The sequence below is a fragment of the Plecotus auritus genome, assembly GCF_963455305.1.
Source record: "Plecotus auritus genome assembly, chromosome: 7".
Classification (NCBI taxonomy): domain Eukaryota; kingdom Metazoa; phylum Chordata; class Mammalia; order Chiroptera; family Vespertilionidae; genus Plecotus; species Plecotus auritus.
The window spans coordinates 129633262-129653676 of record NC_137774.1 but is presented as its reverse complement, the minus strand read 5'-3'; the positions used below and the strand labels follow the sequence as shown (position 1 = coordinate 129653676).

Sequence of the window (20415 nt, the reverse complement as noted above, 5' to 3'; positions counted from 1 at the left end):
ATTTAATTTAATTATTTCTAGGGAAGCATGCTTTATTTTGTTTCTGTAAAGCTCAATTTCAAAATTATTTATGAACCATCACTAATTTTTTGAATTAGCAATTTCTTGATACCTCTCAATGCAAAAGTTAGCTTAAAATGGGGAAGATAATCCTGAATCTGCATGCTGCAATTGTTCCTTTATGGAGACACTCCTGTAATACTCAAATTGACCTAGCAGTCTTCTACCCTGAATCATTGTTTATTTCTTTAAAAAAAAAATAGAGAGAGAAAGGGAGAGATGGAAACTTCAATGATGAGAGAGAATCACTGATCAGCTGCCTCTGGGTGCATGCCCCACACTGGGGATCAAGCCTGCAACCTGGGCATGTGCCTTGACCAGGAATAGAACCAGGACCTCCTGGAATAGAACCAGGACCTCCTGGGTCATAGGTTGAAGCTCAACCACTGAGCCATGCTGCCTGGGCTGAATAATCATTTATTTCTTAATTCATCTAAACCACTTGATTCATTCTGTAAAAAACCATATAGTTTTATTCTAATCCTTAACACATGCTTGCATATCTATATCTTGTGTTTGACCTAAATGTCTTGTTTTAATAGAAAGTTTTTTTTTCTTTTGCTTTTCCTGAAACAGGGGAAAGGGGATGAGCAATAATAATAGTCACTTCTTTAAAATGCAAACAGAATTCTTTTATTTTAAGACCTTTAACCCAACATCAACTTAATTTTATCTATTTTTGAGTAAAAATATTTAAACACTTTTGAACTGCTTAAAGGCCAAAACATAGTAGAGTTTTCTGAATACTAAGTACTGACCACACACACTCTCGTCATGAATAACTAGATTACAAAGAGCTTTCAGGCTCTCAGCTTTCTTATATGCAGTATTTACAATTGAGACTGCTAAGTCAACATGTGAGGTAAAAATAACCTAAAATAGTTGAGAAGTTTCTATTACAGGTTATAAATCAGGACACACCTATAACCTATATTCAGTGTAGAGAATAAGTGCATCTAGGTGGGAAGAATATGAAGGAAGCAAGGACCGCCTGGTGAGTAAGGAGACATAGAAGGATATTCTATCAAAGACAATACTATGGACCTCTGTGCACTCCATCCATTTGTTGAAACCTAACTCCCAATGTGGTGGGTTTTGGAGGTGGGCCTTTGGGAGGGGATTACATCATGAGGCTGGTGGCCTCAAAAATGAGATTAGTGCACTTGCAAAAGAAGCCGCAGAGAACTCCCTTGGCTCATGAACCTTGTGAAGACACAGTAAACAGGCTCTCAGCAGACACTGAATTTTCCAGCACACTGATCTTAGCCTTCAGTACTATGAGAAACAAATTTCTGTTTCTTTATAATCTACCCAGTTTATGGAATTTTTTGTTATTACAACCCTAATGTACTATGGCAACCAAATATCCCAAAATTAAATATTTTGAAGCCAGAATATAACCAAAATATATTTAAGATAAATTCAAGGATTGCTCAACTTTGATGATCAGCCAATTTGTCAAACTGATCCAAGTTCCCACCCTCTCCTTACTAGTATATCATTCTCCTCTTAATGTGTCCTGTGGTAACTGTCCTCTTTACAGTAATAGCCAACCACAATTAAGAAAATAATACCTGGTGTTTATGGAGGGTTTATATTGTGCCAGGATCTATAAGCATATTACATGGGTTATATCTGATCATTATAATGGCCCACCTTGGGCTACAGACATTGTTCTAAGCACTTAATCTGTATTAAATCCTCACAATAACACTAAGAGTAAGACCTTATTATTATAATCCTCATTTTTTTTCTCCTTTTTCAAAAGCCAAGGTTAGTTATCTGTTGAAATTGAAAACCCTAACTACTGAGCCTAGGAGCTTTATCTTGTTTTATGCTTACACTAGAGGCCCGGTGCATGAAATTCGTGCACGGGGGGAAGGAGGGCCCCTCAGCCCAGCCTGCACCCTCTCCAATCTGGGACCCCTCGAGGGATGTCCGACTGCTCATCGGGATCGGGCCTAAACAGGCAGTTGGACATCCCTCTCACAATCCAGGACTGCTGGCTCCCAACTGCTCGCCTGCCTGCCTTCCTAATTGCCCCTAACCACTTCTGCCTGCCAGCCTGATCACCCCCTAACCACTCTCCTGCCAGCCTGATTGATGCCTAACTGCTCCCCTGCCAGTTTGTTTGTCCCTAACTGCCCTCCCCTGCAGGCCTGGTCCCCCCCAACTGCTCTCCCCTGTAGGCCTGGGTGCCCCCCAACTGCCCTCCCCTGCAGGCCTGGTCACCCCCAACTTCCCTCCTCTGCCAGCTTGGTCACCCCTAACTGCCCTCCCCTGCTGGCCTGATTGCCCACAACTGCCCTCCTTTGCAGGCCTGGTCCCTCCCAACTGCGCTCCCTTGCTGGCCATCTTGTGGTGGCCATCTTGTGTCCACATGGGGGCAGGATCTTTGACCACATGGGGGCAGCCATCTTGTGTGTTGGAGTGACGGTCAATCTGCATATTACTCTTTTATTAGATAGGATAGAGGCCTGGTGCATGGATGGGGGCCAGCTGGTTTGCCCTGAAGGGTGTCCTGGATCAGGGTGGGGGTTCCCTTGGGGCCTGGGGCAGCCTGGGCGAGGGGCCTGTGGTGGTTTGCAGGCCGGCCACACCCACTGGCGACCCAAGCGGAGGCCCTGGTATCTGGGGTTTATTTATCTTCTATAATTGAAACTTTGTAGCCTTAAGCGAGGCCTGGGCCAGCCAGGGTGTGTGGAAAGCTTGGCTTCCTCCATCACCGGGGGAAACCCTAGCCTCCTGCTCTTTCCAGCTCCGTGGCTGCCGCCATTTCTGTTTGGGTTTATGTATCTTCTATCATTGAAACTTTGTAGCCTTGAGTGGAGGCCTAGGCCGCAAGGGCAGGCAGAAAGCTTGGCTTCCTCCATTGCCGGGGAAACCCAAGCCTCCCTCCTGCTCTCTGTGGCTGTAGCCATCTTGGTTGGGTTTATTTGCATATTCGCTCTGATTGGCTGGTGGGCGTGGCTTGTGGACGTAGCAGAGTGATGGTCAATTTGCATATCATTCTTTTATTAGTTAGGATTTTTGCTGTGTAATGATCAGATTATATATAGATTACTATATTATGTTTTGTTCTTATAAATATGAAACTCTTCACAAACATTTTAATGCTATATATAACATATGCTAATCAATTAGATGATATCCTTAAAGTATTCTATTGTTTCAGAAATTACAAATCATCAAACATGGAAAATAGATAACAAGTGAGTGCTCTATTGATTAAGAAAGACCCTAGAAATAGTATTCACAAAAATACCCAGCAAGCAGATCAGACTCGTTAATAGCTGACTTATTTCAAAACTTTAAGAAACATAAAACTCTTATATTTAAAGTCTTCCAGGGAACAGAATTTCCTAGTTAATTCTACAAATTTAGCATTCCCCCTATCCCGAGCCTGATACACATAGCTTAAAATATCATTTATGAAAATATATGCAAGCATCCCAACCAAAATACTAGCAAACCATATTCATATGTATTTTTAAATAATTGTATATGATGGCACAAATACATTATAAATTTAGAATAATTAAAACTATATGCTACTGTCACACTAATAGAGAAGCACCCTGGTAAGTCTCTGAACTGATTCAAATATATCATAGAATTTAATATATGATGCATGCCTCATTTCCTAACATTTGATGTAATTTGTGTTGGGGCACATAGCTAACCATTTGATGGGAAAAACAAAGAGCAATTCATATGCACTTAAATATGATGCCAAAGGCAAATCATAATGAAAAAATATGAATATATCTTACAAAATAAACTTATTTTAACATCACATAAAATAATAAATACAATATAAAGACAAATGAAGCTTAAGACAACATACTTGCAACATATACCACACTTCCTTAACTTTTTGAATAGTGAGGCTTGACTTGAGCACAACTACATAAAAGTTAAATCCACTCCTGTAGCCTTTCCTTGTAACCTACTAACTTCCTTTGTTTATTCTCTGCTCCCCTTCATTAGGATGTGAGCCCTCTGGGAAAAAGAGAGCTAGGTCTGTTTTGTTTATTGTTGTAATATCAACACCCAGAACAGTCTTTGGCATCAATCCCTGCACAATAAAAGTTGTTGGGTAAATAAGTTATACAACTATGTGACATGATCCATCCAAGGTATTTATTACTTGAAGCAAGTCTCTAAATAGAGATACCAAAATGTCACCATTAAAACTTTTCCTCAATGAGTATATATTTATAGGTTTAAAAATAATTAAAACTTTAGAACAAGAATAAGAAATTAACTGCTCCTCAAAATAAATTGCCAACAGTTTTCCCTATCACATAAAAAAGGAGCAAAGCATTAGATTTTACAATTTTTACCCAACACAATCCCTTGCTGTATATACTGTTTTAAAAGAGACATGTAGCTTTCAGAGCTTTCAGGCTAGGAGTAGAAATCACACAGTTACGGGGTCACAAGCATACAAATTGTTTCAGAACCACTGAGGCATTTGAGAACGGTAGAATGGAGTAGCCCAAAGGGAAATAAACAGCAGTTTGCCGTGACATGAACACTGTCATTGCACTGCTTCGGAGGCTCCCAAGCAGACAGCTCCCAGGTGCTGTCTTTTCCCCTCTGCCAGGTACATCTGGGTTCAGCAGGTGTGAATGCACGGTGGCAGGAGGGTAAGAAGTTACAGTTGGAGGACAGGTTGTTAGGACAGTTATTGCTGGAGGGGCGTATAGGATTGATCACAGGTGCACTGGGAAAATTAGCTGCTCAAAGGACTACCTGCAGGTCCCCCACCTGACAATTAAAAATACCAAGTGCTTTAAATTTTTTGCACATATTTTTCTTGTCAACCCTTGATGATACAATGACAGTCTAAGCAGGCGTCCTCAAACTATGGCCCGAGGGCCACATGCGGCCCACCGAGGACATTTATCCGGCCCGCCGGGTGCCGCTGCCTGTCCTGCTTAGCAGCCGACTCGTCCCGGGCCCGCAGTGCGCATAGGAATTTGTTCATAGTTTGTTTTTTTTTAAACTATAGTCCGGCCCTCCAACGGTCTGAGGGACAGTGAACTGGCCCCCTGTTTAAAAAATTTGAGGACCCCTGGCTAAAGCTTACTATCTTCTATATACAATTGCAACTATTTTGTTGAATTTGCTCATTTAAGGTACAACCTGAATCTTGCTAATAAGGTGTTTATAAATCAGACAGCTATGGAAACAGGTAGGTCATTATTCAGTCAGCTCTTAGAGTTTGCCACTACTAAAGTATTTATTGCTTTCTCAAAGTGTATCGCTTGTGCCGTAAATCACAGGTCAGTGCATCAGTGCATCAAATAGATAAGAATGTACTAAATAAGTTAATGGATCTATCAAAGGAACACATTTTTTAACCAGGGAAAGATTTATATACCAGCATCGTTGTTTCCATTCATGGTTTTCATTCATTGATACATGTGTAAATTCAGTCAACAAATATCATTTGAGTACCTACTCTGTGTACAACACCATGTTTGGAGTTGAATACATATTAAGGAACAAAATGGATGTCCGTTCTGACCATGTGGAGTTTACAATATATTGGAAACAGGACAGAAAATAAACAAGCTAATACAAAAGTGGTTATATCACTATGATTTTTGAAAAAAAATACTATAATTAAAAGATAATAGAGTTATAGAGAGTAAAGGGTATATGATGTGTATATGTATATGTGTTGGAGCATTGATTACTTGGAGAAGGTGATCAGAGATATTAGATTGTGTGGAGGTGTGTAGTTTCAACTGAGAAAGAAGCTACGGGCAGAAAATGGCAACAGACAGAAGGAGATAGCTAGAAATAAATATAGAAGTAGGAAAAAATAAAAATAGAGATAGAAGATAGATTCAAGAAAATAATAAATACTTAAAGACCTCAAAAGGAATAGATGTAAAAAAGGAAACTAAGGAGAGGAATGTGTGCATTACATTATTATTGAACATTTATGTACATGACATAAAAACAGCAATAAATAGCATTTATAATAATAAAAGCATAATATGAAAATTGACCGAACTGCCGAACAGCAGAACGACCATCCAAACAACCACACTATGACAAGCACTGGCACCAGGCTAGCCAAGGTGAGTGCGATGCAATTGGTCAGAGGGCCCCGCCACCGCCCCACAATCGCCCCACAGAGGGAGGCCCAGGCCAACGGCCAGCAGGGTGATCTACTGGGGGGCTTCTGTGATCTCCCTAAAGAGGGAGGCCCAGGCCCCCTGGCCGGCACTGCTGTGGCAGGTGGGTGGGGCCTCCCTCTGCAGGTTGATCAACTCACGGAACCCTGGCCAGGTGGGCGGGGCCTCCCTCTGTGAGGCAATCGATCGTGGGGCTCCCAGACTGCAAGAGGGCGCAGGCCGGGCTGAGGGACACCCCCCCAAGTGCCCGAATTTTGTGCACCGGGCCTCTAGTATTAGTATAATTGTCAGCAAATGAAGTTAAATTATTGCGAGATTCTGTGGGCAGAGCATTCACCATATCATAGTAACAACTATTATACTAAATACAGAATCAAAAAATTAAAGTAAAATTCCAGTGAAAGAAATGCAAAATAAAGTCATGAAAAAAAGACATGGACAAGTATTATTTGGAAAAAGGTGTTCTGATAGAAAGACATAATTAGCAAAGCGACAGATTAAAAATTAAGAATATATTTGCAAAATAAAACGTACAGACTAACGTGTGTGGCATTATTTAGGGAAACACATCCCTGGAATTCTTTGTTGAGATTTTCCCAAACCTCTTGAATAAATATGTAGGCTACTTGAACAGATTGCAAATGAAACAACTAAAATGTTGAGAGGAATGGCTTACAAGGCCAGATTAAAGGGAAAAAAAATATGTATGACTTTAGCAGTCAGACACTAAAGAAAAAACATCATGGTTTATAAGTATTTGAAACATGTAAATTAGAGGAAAAAGAATTCTTTGTGTAATAGGTTGCACAATTATGAGTATGTTAAAACTGAAAAATAAATATTCCCCTAGTAATAATGTTGTTTTTCAATCAGGACCACAAGCAATTCAAACATGGGCAAGGATTAAGGCCACCAAGCAGACACTGACATTCCCAGGAACCTAAACTATGCAGACCTCAAAATACTACCTAGAGGCCTGTCTGAATAGGACAAAGTAGGTCAGGGCACAACTGCAGAAATCTTCCTAGACCCTGCTGAGCTTTAAATGTAGAAGGGATCCTCCTATAGCTGTGTTATAGTAGCGTCCTGGACTTCCGTCCTTAAGACATACACCTAGCTTTTTTGTTTTGTTTTTCTGTGTGTTTTTGTTTTGTTTTTAGTGCAGATCACTTATTCTATTCTCTTTTTCCTTATCTGTAAAGTGGGGGGAAATAATGACCCCTGAGGTAGTTATGAGGTTTAAAAGAGCTGTTGTATACAAAAACATATTTTATGTGCTGAAATGTGTTCCCCTTAGTGAGACATATCAATTATTATAATGAGCTCAATGTGTTCAACCCTGTAGAATGAGGACCTTCAAAGAGCATGATGCCTGGGACTGGGCTATTATATGTGTTCCTGCTCTAGAGGAATTCAGCTCTCACCTGGGTCACTGCTTACCCTGTAGCCCTCTTAACTAAATACTAGTTTCTCTCCCATAGCTTTTAAACCTGAGAGGTGGCATAGGTCCCTATTGCTCCTCAATGAGACTTCCTGAAGGTTCTCTCACACAGTTTTAATCTCACATCATACACCTCGAATCCCCAAACCTACCACCTTATTATAGTTATCTCCTGATTTCTTTACCATATGCCCTCATTCCTTGAAGATCTCTGTTCCTGGTTCAATGTCATTCTCTCCAACATTTCTCCTGGCATAATTTGTGGGAATTTCAATACCCACATAGATGATTTTTCCAAAACCTGGCCATTTGTGTCTTGACTCTTTTCTTCCAATGGTCTTCTATCCTGCCTCAATCATTACTCCTATGGTCATACTCCCAAATATATAGTTATTAATAATTGTAACCAGTGTAATTACTTCAATCCCCCATCATCTTACTCCTCATACCATTACTTTCTATCTTTGTTGCCCATTTCCTCTACGAGCCCAACTTAACCTTTCAGCTCCACCAGGGTTTCCAGTGGATCCTACTACCTTTTGGCAGCACTCCACTTTTCTGGTGCCAGAAATGGGAAAGGGACTTTGGAAACTACCTGAGTTTGGAACTTAATGAAGCAGAAATGGTTAAAGCATCACAGCTGACAAATCCATAAATAGTTGAATATCTCTTGAAATGGATTACCACAGAGACTAGGTTGGAAAAGAAGAGGGATAAGGAGGACTGAAAATTAGAGCAGTGATGAGACTGGGTTCAATAGAAATGAAGGCAAGAAGAGGTAGAAAGGAGATTCTGATAAGAGATGGAAAGTCTGATGAATTTAAAGTACTGGTACATGAGCAACTCCCTTGATAAGAAAATCTAAGAAATAGCATTGCCAGTAAGTACCTAAAAATGAAGATGGGCATCATTAGTGTTGGGAACTTCCATGAAGTTTAACATCAGGATGTTATAAGGGTCACAAATTCATGTGTTAAAACTTTTAAGGGAACAAATATTAGAGAGAAGAAAGAAGGTTTTGAAGTCACTGAGGAAGTTCAAGATATCATGATGGTTACTTGGGCTCCAAAGGGAAAGGAAGTGGTATAAGCTGATGGCAAAAAAGTACTAATGTTGGGCTGAGGAGCAGTTTGAAATATTTTTCCAAAAGGCAAATAGCAGTACACCAACTCCTCCTTCTCGTTTTGTGAGTCCAAGAACTGAGAAAAAAACACAACTATAATTCACACAAGCGAAGTGGTATAACAGAAAAGAGTAAAAAATACATTGGAATCAGAACATGTAGAGTCAAGTTCAAATTGTCACTGGTTGCTTGAATTACAGGTCATGCTGAATTATAGGTCATGTGACTTTTTGAACTTCAGGTTCCTTGTTTGTTAAATGAGATTAAGAATGCCTTCTCTGGACCTGGAGAGTGAGGCTCAGCTGGTTGGAGTGACCTCCTGTATACCCAAAGGTCATGGGTTTGATTCCCAGTCAGGGCATATACCTAGTTTGTTGGTTTAATCCCTGGTAGACGCAGGCAGGGGGCATATGCAGGAGGCAACACAACAATGTTTTTATCTCTCTCTTCCCCTTTCTCTAAATATCAATGAACATGTCCTCAGGTGAGGATTTAAAAAAAGACAAAAAAAAAAAAAAAAAAAGAATGCCTTCTCTGCTTATGTTCCCTAGAATAACAATATGAAATGCTTAAGAATTTTTAACTATTGTATTATTATTATTATTATTACTAGAGGCCTGTTGCATGAAAATTCATGCACTGGAGGGGGGGTACCCTCAGCCCCGCCTGCCCCCTCTCACAGTCCAGGAGCCCTCAGGGGCAGGAGGCAAATCGGTGATCAAGGGAAGGAGATGCCCCCATGACACCTCTGCTGCTGCCACTGCCGGCAGCACAAGCCTCAGCTGGCCCTGGTTACCTGAGCCTCAGGCGGCCCTGGGCAGCTGGGGGGCTAAGGTTACTGGGCGCCACCATCTTGTGGCTGTGGGCACCACCATCTTTGAGGGCATGGCAGTCAATTAGCATATTCCCTCCTTATTGGCTGTGGGCGTCGCCATCTTTGTGATTGTGTGATGGTAAATTAGTATATTCCCTTTTTACTAGATAGGATTATTATTACTACTACTATTGGGAAATAAATATAACAAAACATTGGAGGTCCATTTCAACTATTAAATATTGTACCAGCTCTACAAAAGATATTAATAAGGTGATCTATTAGTAGGTGACACAATTTTCATTATTTTATAAAATGTTTCAAGTTAATCCAATTCTAGTTTTTTAAAAAAATAAACCATATTTTGGTTAAGTAATTATTAAAATAAACTAGAAAATGTAATTTTCTAGCTGATGTGGTTTGAGACTCTTTGGTGCTTTTGTTTGGCTAAAACTTCTTAATAAATTACATAGAAATCAAATTAAATGAGGATGGGATGTGAGACAAATTAAAAACCTTCATTTAATCAGCAGAAATAAAAACCTTGTTAACCTTTAAGATCACTCTGGCCTACATTATGTATCTGAAAACAACAGAGAAAGCGAAATCTCCACATCTTATTGAGTAACAACGGCACAATGCCGAGGACCACTGGCCGCCCAGAAAACCATGTTGAAATAAAACTGAGTAGCAAGATTTTGAAGGCAATGTGCTCTGAATCACTTCCTAAGCGCTCTCATCTCTCCATATTCTTACTAGTGTTACATTATTGTGAAAGACACATTACCTCTTTCTGATCAGAGTATATATACTCCAACCCTTATGTCTGAGTGTGAAAAGTGTGACACTTTACCAACTTAAATTTGAAAAATTAAGAAACATTGTCCCAAGAGAATAAGTATAATTCACCCCTTTCAAAATAATCTACCATAGTAATTAGACATAATGTGTGCTTTATAAGTAATAAAATCATTTAACAAAATATACCCATGACATACAGAATGTGTCAGAGTGGCTTAGTAGTTAAGAGAATAGGCTTAGATTTAAACTGGATTCTAATTCTAACAGGATACTTGGTAGTTACGTTCTCTTAGGAAATTGTTTAACCTCTCTGTCCCTTCATTATACCATTCACATGTAAATAATAATAATATCTGCCTCAGAATTATTGTGAGAATCAAAGATGAAACAGATAGCATGCACTCAATAAATACTATAAACTGTACTTATTAAGTGTACTTACAAATGTATCAGAATGAATGCCCCTTGTTAACTTGTCTAGCAAAATATTTAACCTGATATAGTGAGAGTCCCCAAGTAAAGAGAAGAAAGGAAAAGGGAAACTGATACCTAAAAAATTTCTAAGTCAAAATTAAAGTTAGCTGAAATGTCAGAACTTTGTATCTAACAAAATATCACTTAGCGATCGCTTTTCTTTAAATGATGATGCATCACGAACATAAAAAGCACTCCATGTCATGCCTATACGTTAACATTGCATCTTGAACAAGCTCTCACAGGAGCACTGAGAAGTATTTTCAAAGTAGATGCATCTACAACACAGATTATCAAAACTGAAAAACAAAGTTCTTGAAACTACTTTTGGTTTATTTTTTTAATATAAAAGATATACTGCTGTTTAAAATGTATGTATATGTAAGGAACACTAATTTGGGGGAGAGAGGGTAGCTCCATTCATTTCAATAAATGGAATGTGTCTTTTGGGTTTTGTTGTCATTGTTTAGTAGTGTTGTTTGTTTTGCCTGATACTGTTCTAAGCCCTGGTTCTGTAGGAAGCACAAAATATAAATCAAGAACTTGGCATATAAATATTAAAGCATTTTTGAATGGTAATTTGCTTTTTGTTTGTCTGTAGACAACATTTCAAAAAAGCTTGTGTCTACAATAGTTAAACTATGGAAAGGAAAAAGATGGATAAACAAACAGGAAAAGTAGCATGGATAAAATCTGAGTTCAATGCACATTTGGAGAGAAAAATGTGAGGACAGAACAGCATCAAAGGTGTGAGCACAGATAGAAGACACACAGGTGGGAGACTGTTTGCCATTACCAAGAGAGATTTGTCAACTTGAGTTTCAAATAAAAACATCCTCCAATGTTCATTTGACTATTCTAGTTTTCTCTGCTCAAGAGTCATGAGCCCATTTTACCCTGGTTGTCTTCATACAATCTCCAGTATCAGTAGAATGTAAATGTTCATCTTGACCTCAGTACAAGAAGAGATTTAAGAAGATTATTTTACATTCACAAAATATATGACTTTATCAAATACCAAGCATAAACCTTAAAGAGATTACCTTCAAATCAAGCACAATATCATCTAACAAGAGGTTAATACCTTGGCCTTCCCACCTATTCACTGTTATACTATTTTATATCATACTATTCACTGTTAAATTATTTTTAAAGAGATCAACCAGTTTGATACAGGCTTGTTTTAAAAAATTGAAAAAGTAAAGCTAAGATATAGAGTCAATCTTTTTCCATATTAATAATCACATTCAAAAGTGCTTTTGTACTTAAAAAAAACTCACTTAAATTCTTGTACATAAAATCTCCCATTCTGCTTCATGCACTATTAAATCTTCTGTTGAACAAATCCTACGCAGTTACTATCAATATAATAATACATATTTCACAACAAAATAACAGTACATTTTCTTCTAAAATATAACAAAGTAAGTGTGGGACATTTTATCTGCATTCTGAGGCCCACTTCTCCTCTACAAAATTGAGTAATATGTTTTGTGATACCTTCATTCATTACTGTAGGGGGAAAATCAATACAAAATATATAATAACATTTTCTCTGGCATGATGGGAAACAAAGTTTTCAATCATACAAATTCTTCAGAGTTCTGTCTCTTTCACCATTAAGTGGGTTTTTAAGCTTAAACACTTTTTACAAAATCTCTTCAATGATGCATACATTTTACTGCCTTTGTACTGCAAAATATTAAACATATTGCAGTGAGTCTGTGTCTAGAATGCAAGACCAATCCTGGCCCCAAATGCGATGATATTCTCACATAGTGATGCCTTTCGGCCTTTAAATTTAGCCAAACCCACCCCCCAACAAATGTCCCCAGGTTTTCACCCTGCAAGCTATCACTGCTTTTGCATATACTTTTTCAGTCTCCTGTATCAGCTGCCACCTTTTATTGCTCTGAATAAGTCTGACCTATTACTTCATATGCCCTTCATTCTCTGGATCTAGTTGAAAGAGAGCCCAGGAACTTAAAAACCAAGAGCAACAGTCTCTTCTATATGATCTAAGGCCTTAATATCGTATCTATTTGAGGTGCTTAGAATTTTTTGATATTTTCTTCTAGGTTCTTAGCTATGTGCTACAGGCAAAGCAAGAAAACTTCACTACAAGTACAGTGAATATAAATATTTGCCCAGCTGATAGATTTAGGCAGGTCACTGGGATCAAACTGAAACAAGAAATTTTAGGGGTGATAAGGACAGATTTAGGAAATTCTAGAATTTTAGAAATTAAGAGGACCATGGGAGAATCACAGGGCTGCAGAGCAGCAGAAGTTATATTTCCATAGAATAGAGCAGGAGTTGCCAACCTGTGGTCCACGGACCGCTGGTGGTCCCTGAGGTTGGAAAGATTGGCAGACCTCTGGAGTAGAGGAGCTGAAAAGCTGCAACAGGTACATTTCCATAGAATGAGGGAGCTGGGAACAGCAAAAGGTCTATATTTACAAAATAAAGGGAAGGAAGCCCTCCATCCAGAAGGAGAAGAAACCCCAAAGAGAATAGGAAAACGATAAGGAAGTGGGGGGGAGGGAGGGAACCTCACATGTCTCATATGAGGTTCAACCTTTGAGCTCAGAAGTTACTATAGTAACCAGTCCAAGGAAATAGTGACCAATCAGAGGGGATATCAAGGCACCAAGATCTACAGCCTTTATAAACCATAGAAATAGGGACTCAGTGGGACTCTTCCCCCTCCCCATGTGGAAGCCTGTACTTATTCTTTTTTTTTTTTTAAATATATATTTTATTGATTTTTTACAGAGAGGAAGGGAAAGGGATAGAGAGCTAGAAACATCGATGAGAGAGGAACATCGATCAGCTGCCTCCTGCACACTCCCCACTGGGGATGTGCCCGCAACCAAGGTACATGCCCTTGACCGGAATCGAACCCGGGACCCTTCAGTCCGCAGGCCGACGCTCTATCCACTGAGCCAAACCGGTTTCGGCTGTACTTATTCTTTAATGAATTTCCAGCTTTGCTATACCACCTTCTGTCTGTGGAGTCATTCTTCGTTTCCCACGGACAAAGAACCCAGGAACCAGTCTGCCCAGAGGAACAACGCATGTTCCAGTCCAAAAATTCCATTTCAAAATCAAGGTGTGAAATCCTGAGTTGCTCCGTAACTCAGATCCTAATTTATTTCCATTTATGTTTTAAACCTCCGGATTTAGTAGTAGGGGCTTCGTCTTGTCATCTTTTTTTTCCCCCCTTCACAAGAGAATAAATTGCAAATTCTAGTTTGGGAGATTTGCGATCTTTTAAGAATGATGACAGAATTTTATAGTGAATACTATGCCCTAGATGCTATCAAGCAAGGAAATATTGGGGGTGTAAAGGGGGAGGAGGGCAAAAGGTGGAGAGAGAGAGAAAAAATTTTTATTTTAGGAGGACTGACAGAAAAGATGCCACTGGAGACAGACTGTTTGCGTGGTGTCAGCGACTGTATAAAAAACTGAGAGAACTTGTAGAAATGGTGTTATGGTGAATCTGTAATCTGGTTTTAAGGGCTGTATCAGCAGACGCCAGAAGAAAAGGTTATCAGGTAAGGATTAATTAAAAACAAATAAATGATGTCAACTGACTGACAACTTGATACACAATGGGCACATATGTAAGGTTTCATACGGGCTAAAATGGGTAATAAAACTTTTTCATGTCCTTTAGTCTCCTTTGGGCACATGACTTATGTTATTTAGAAAGTTGCAAACTCTAAGAAAACATACACTTCATTATTGTGATAGAAAAGGATATGCAGTTATCTCTTACCAGTACTATAGATATGTATAATATATAGCTATAAGTCATTATAGCAGAATTTTTATTTATAATACATTCAGTTGGTACGGAGAACAAGCTTAAAAGCATGCCAAACATTTCAATAATAATTGTTTTGCTGTAAGCACCTCATAAAATCTGTAAGCATTTCCTTTGAATGTACTCAGGAGACCCCTGAGATATAAAGTTTAACCTAGACATGGGCTTGTTTGTGGCACAGAGAGCAACATTGTTTCCAAGTTAAAGTCCCGCGTTACAAGCAGCGGGTCCTCTCTTTTTCAGGGGAGCACTAACTAATAACACCAGTTTCATACAATTAAGCTTGACCTATTACTTCATATGCCCTTCATCTAACAAATTAAGTGTGGAACATTTTACCTTTATGTGGATTTGCAGATTAGCATTTACTAGTTTACTTCTTTTATTTTCTCCAGCTTTCCTTTAAAAGATCTTCACTGATTATCCTGACACCTGCTGGCAAGGGCAGAGTTTATCCCAATCTACTTTTCCTTCCACAACTCTCTCAAATCAGACTTCTTGGAGGTATTTTTATTGACAATTAAGTGGTGATTCATTCAGTTTAAGTATTTACTTAATTTCTAGCATTATCACATAACTATGAGAAAATTTTCAGTACTCGACATGGGTAACCATTTGACTTTTTGTATATAAATACTTGTTTGCTTTGATTAACCAACAGATATTAAAGTCATTACACAGGCCATGATTTAAAAGAGGAAAACATACTAGCCATCTTCATTAAAATGCAGATAAGAACTGAATAATAGGAATGGCTTGGCTTTGATTTTCTACTGTTTCCCTGCCACAAAAACACAATGCCAGTTTGCAAACTACTTAGGCAATAAACTCAACTATATAAAGAGTAAATTTATTAGCTGTGATGGAAGCCATACCATTGATTACATATTTGCAAAACTTATTTGTTACTCACTACCTATTCATTCTGATTTACTCTGGTTTGAACTGCGTTCTGAATCCTGCATTGTTGTTGTTTGTTTTGTTTTGGCCAGGATACAGCATAATGAACCTACTACATCATAAATCATACCCCATGATATTGCACCTGCAAGTGTGTTCAGTGAACAACAAATATCAGAATTAGTTTCTTGGGCTTTAGAAATTTGAATCTAGCAAGTTTTTAAAACAGTGCACAAATGATAACATATACAGTCCATCCCATTCAAAACCCTGCAAAAGATAAAAAGTTTTAAAAATAAATTACCTAATTAACATTTTTATCTTAATTAATATAAGTGAAATTAGGAGTTTGGGCTACAAATGTAGGCTCTCAAAACTATTAACTTATATTTTATAATGGTTGTGAGTAGCCAAGCTATTTTAGTCATGTATACTTTATACCGCTATAATTTTGTGAGGAGAAATCATGTATCCAGCAATGAAAGCAAATGTTATTAATAACATTTAAAATATCCTAAATCCTGAATACATGTTTTATATCAATAATAATCTTAAGATATTTGAGAAAAATTACAACAGAGTTTTAATTTAGAGAAGTGCTATACATTTGCCTGGTTTTGAACATCTTTGTTATTTCAAGACCCTAGAGAGAAGAATAGACCATTTCAATTTTTTTAACCATTAGTTTGTATTACTATAAATGTTTTCCCCAAATCATATAAATTTAAAACAAAATGCATTTCATTTATAAGGAAATATTTCAACAATAATGTTCAGGAAAAAATGTTCATGCCCAGAAGGGGGGGGGGGGATGTACGTTGTACCATGACAGTGGATGACATGGCCAAGATTTTGCATTAGTGTGAAATAGTCACAGCAGGATACTTAATATTCCCTTAATTATTACTTCAACATCTCAAAATTATTTTTAAAGGTTTCAACAGGAATCTAAAGTTAGCACGTATTTTTAAAGTATAAAATTAATGGTCATGTAAATTAGGTAATAAAGACACCAATATGTAATAATTTTAAAACACATAAAAAAACTTATTTCAGCATAAATATTACTAAACTAGTATAATCATAGAAGCATAGTGTTGTTATCTCCAGTGAGATCGCTCAGCTACTAATTTATTTTCACGTAGAATTAACTAAAAATTGCCATTTATTTAAAAAAGGAAATGTAAATACCGATGATTCAGAGTATTTAGGAAATGTTTAGACATTTGTAGACAGTGCCATTTGCATAAAGACTTCAAGCACAAACTGCAGGCAAAGGGACAGATTGCATAAGATGTCATGTGCTTGCTGCAACTGTATGCATGTTATTGGATTTTTTAGAGCAACCCATAACGATGAATAATTTAAGAGTTAATAAAATATTCAATCTGACTGATCCATTGGTTTAATTTTAAAATAAAAATAATAAAAGGAATTACACGTTCTTATCAAATCCCAAGCATTAATGCATGGAAATTGCAACCCACACAGGGAAACTCCAATTTCTAAAAGGCATACATTGGATAAATGGTGTGTATGTGTGTGTGTGTGTGTGTGTGTGTGTGTGTGTGTGGCGGGGAAGGTGCAGGGAAATTCTAAGTGTTAGCACCAGCCTTAATAACTTTGCTCAAAGTTTAATCATTTGGAGCTGTCATGCAAGCTGCACTCTGCCTTCTGCAGGGCTGAAGGAGAATAAAGTAAAAATGTGCAAGTTTAACATAAATTGCTCATGGAAAATGGTGTTTTTCCCTAAATCCCTCTTTCCCTCTCCCCACAGGCTGTCTGAAAAAAGAGAAACCTACTGAAGATTTTGGAGTGCACAGCTGCTGGCATTGTCTAGGAGCCTGAATGGGGAGGCCAGGCAACCTCACCAAGGTGGGTTGCTCTGGTGGGGTAAACTGTGCCCTAACCCTGGTACCCAGGAGGCAGAGCTCTGGGCTGCAGCGGACGGGGACGCATCCTGCCAAGGGCTCCTCAACCGGACCGAACAAGGCTACAGTGGCACAGTGGCCACACACGCTAAAGGCGCCCTCTCCTCCACCTCAGCGCTGGGACAGATGGTGGCACCTTGTAGGTGCTTGTGAGTGGGTGAATGTGTGTGTTTTCCTGTTTGGAGTAGGAACGGGGACGGAGGTGGGGAAGGGAGGAGGAAAGACGGAGTGCCTGCAGCTCCCCCTTCCTCCCTCCAGCTAAAGGATCAAAGTGCAAAAGCAATTCAGACGGGAAATAAGAGAAAGGAAAAATATTGGTGGTGGGAACACAGTCTTTTTCGTATCGCTGGGGACTCGACCAAGCAACTATGGAGCCATTACCATTCCGCAGCCTTCAGTGGAGTGGCTGCCTCTGCCTGATCACTGGAAGGGCACTTTGTAAATGCAGGGAGGTACATACCTACACACATGCCTACCTGCTGGGGAAAATAGCCTCATTCTGGGAGAGGGAGGGAGGGAGGGAGGCCGAGGAAGGAGAGGCAGCACATAGCTACTGGCGGGGCAGGGAGGGCATGTGGCCAGGGACACGGGCTTCTTGGGCGAACAGTCACCCAAGAGTACACAGTTTTCCTGGGAAACAAATGGATGGACGGGTGCATGGACGGATGGTGCAGAATATTCATTCAGTATACAACCTCAAATGAATTCTAGTCAACACATTTTCCATCCAACTATCCATTTTTAGAGGCAGAGTATTTTAAACCATGCAGGGCACTCAGCTCTCCGCGAAGCAGGCTGAGGACTCTTTAGAAGGGGCTGCCAGCATCCGGGAGTGCAGCAAGGGGCAACCCCTCCCTCGCCTCCCCAAACCCCACTGCTCCCTCTGCCCTTTTCCCATGCCCCCTTCAACCCCCACCGGTGCAGAGACAGGGGGCCCGCCCAGGGCTTGTATGGATAAGCGACCCCTTGCAAAGGACCTGGAAGTCACAACTCAGCAGGAGACTCGTCCTGGTCCTTTTTTTTTTTTTTTCAACAGGCTGGTTTATTTCACACAAATCATGGAAAGCACCAGCAGGCCAGCTCTTACAACTTTTCCGCTCTTGCGCGGAACACGAGGGTCATCTCGCACCGCATGATTTTCCATTTCCAGGAGTTAAAGCTTGTACAGAAGGGAGTGCTGAGCAGAGCTTGAGGCCCCGAGGATGAGAGGAGAGGTGGATTCCCAGGGGTTTTCTGAAACCTGATGCTGCCTTCGAGGGTGGAGAGGAGGAAGAAAGCGGAACTGACTTGTCAGACAGTTCTCCCTCTCACTCTCAGCCCAAACTCCGAGTGTGAGGTTTGGGTTGCAAAAGGCTCAGCCCAGTCTCGTGCCAAAGCTCTGCACCCCAGGGGCACACAGTCCCGCGCCTCTCCAGCCACTTCCCTTTTCAAGTAGATGAACCCAGACCCACCCCAGGAAATGCCCACCCAGTGCCCTCAGCAGGCTTTGGACAGCACTGTCCTTTGCCGGCACTGCTCAGGGGGGGTTCAAGCGGGCCCAGTAAGAATCTGTGGTGCCCAAGAGCGCCCTTCCCTCCTGCTTCCCTTCTTTCCCTTCTTTCCCTTCTTTCCTCAATCTCACCTCCGTACCCGCACCCTCTTTCCTGCTCAACCCCACGCACTTGCTCTGACTTTAGGAGCACTTTTCAGGAGAACCCAGGGCGTGCTGCCTCTTCCGCGCAGCCCGCCACCCCTGACAAGTCCAGGGGAGCATCTCCAGCGCCAGGCATAGCACGCCCCTCCCTGTGTCCTGCCCCCGGCGATGGCGGCGCGGGTGGGGTGGGGGAGACTCCTCACCTTTGCAGAACTGGGGGACACAGAAGCTGAGCCCGACCAAGAGCCAAGCGGCCACCGAGTGCTTCATGATCCCTTCTTCGGGACTTGACCCCAGCTGGTCAGGAGATGCAGCCGGGGGGCAAGGTCCCCGAGGTAGCACCGCAGGGCAGCAGCAACCCCGCCCCTGGCAGTGAATTCAGGAAGATGTCTTCTTCCTGCAGCGCTTCCTTCAACAAATTCTTGGAGAGGGCGAGAAAGAGTGGGTGGCCGAAGAGAGGAATCTCTCTTCTCCTCTCGCCTGCGCGCTGGCGCAGAGGTGGGCGAGCTTCGGAAGCTGTGGGTCTCAGCCTCCGCTGCGGGTGGGTCCCAGCTGAGGCTGGCAGCCGGCCGGGGTGGGGCGGGGGAGCCCGGGGCTCCAGGTCACCCTCTCCGGCAATCGCAGACTGTCCGCTCCGCTGGGCGGCTGGTGCTGCTCTCCGGGGCTCGGCTGCGGGGCTGCTGACTTGGAGAACAATGAAGCGTGAGGGCGGGGAGCAGGCGAGCCGGCGGCCTGAGCGCACTGTGTACAAACAGAGGCGGCGTGCGTGTGAGCCTGAGCTTCCCAGGCTTCCCCAGCGCCCCCGCCCCCTGTCCTCCCTCTTACTCCCTCCCTCCGTCTCCCGCCCCCGCCCCCACCCAGTCCCCCCTCTCTCTGTCTCCGTCTGTCTGTCTCTCGCACTCGGAGGTGGCTCCTTCTGCTGGAAAAGGGAGACAACCGCAGCCACACCCTGGCACCTGCCACCGCCTCTGAAGTTCCTGCATCCCTGTGTAGCTTGTACCTTTTCCACACGCCCCAGAGATGCTGGGGTAAAGGGAGGCAACTTTGGTGTCTGAGATTCTCGTGGTTTCCAGCACTGACTTTATAATTAACCACGTTAAGGATTCCCCCGAAGTCCTTTTCTCAGCACAGCCAGGAAAATAAGTTAAGAGGTTTTGAAAAGTAGCTCTTGGGGCACAAAGCTGCTGGAGAGACAGAACCCTGCAAAGTCAATTGTCCTGGATTCTCAGGAAATGCGACCGGTTGAGCAGCTAG

The 20415-nt window shown here is 41.1% G+C and overlaps 1 protein-coding gene across 2 annotated transcripts in view; it reads right to left on the bottom strand.

Annotated features, from left to right (window-relative positions):
• The window catches only part of EDIL3 (EGF like repeats and discoidin domains 3), a 397106-nt gene extending 377102 nt beyond the window's left edge, over nt 1-20004 (bottom strand). The window contains exon 1 of one of the 2 annotated variants that reach the window (XM_080682026.1): nt 19365-20004. In XM_080682026.1, coding sequence (XP_080538152.1) covers nt 19365-19431 — 67 coding nt within the window. In that variant the 5' untranslated portion in view covers nt 19432-20004. The remainder of the gene's footprint in view (nt 1-19364) is intronic. The other variant, XM_080682025.1, reaches the window with a different exon arrangement.
• Nucleotides 20005-20415: the final 411 nt, after the last annotated feature.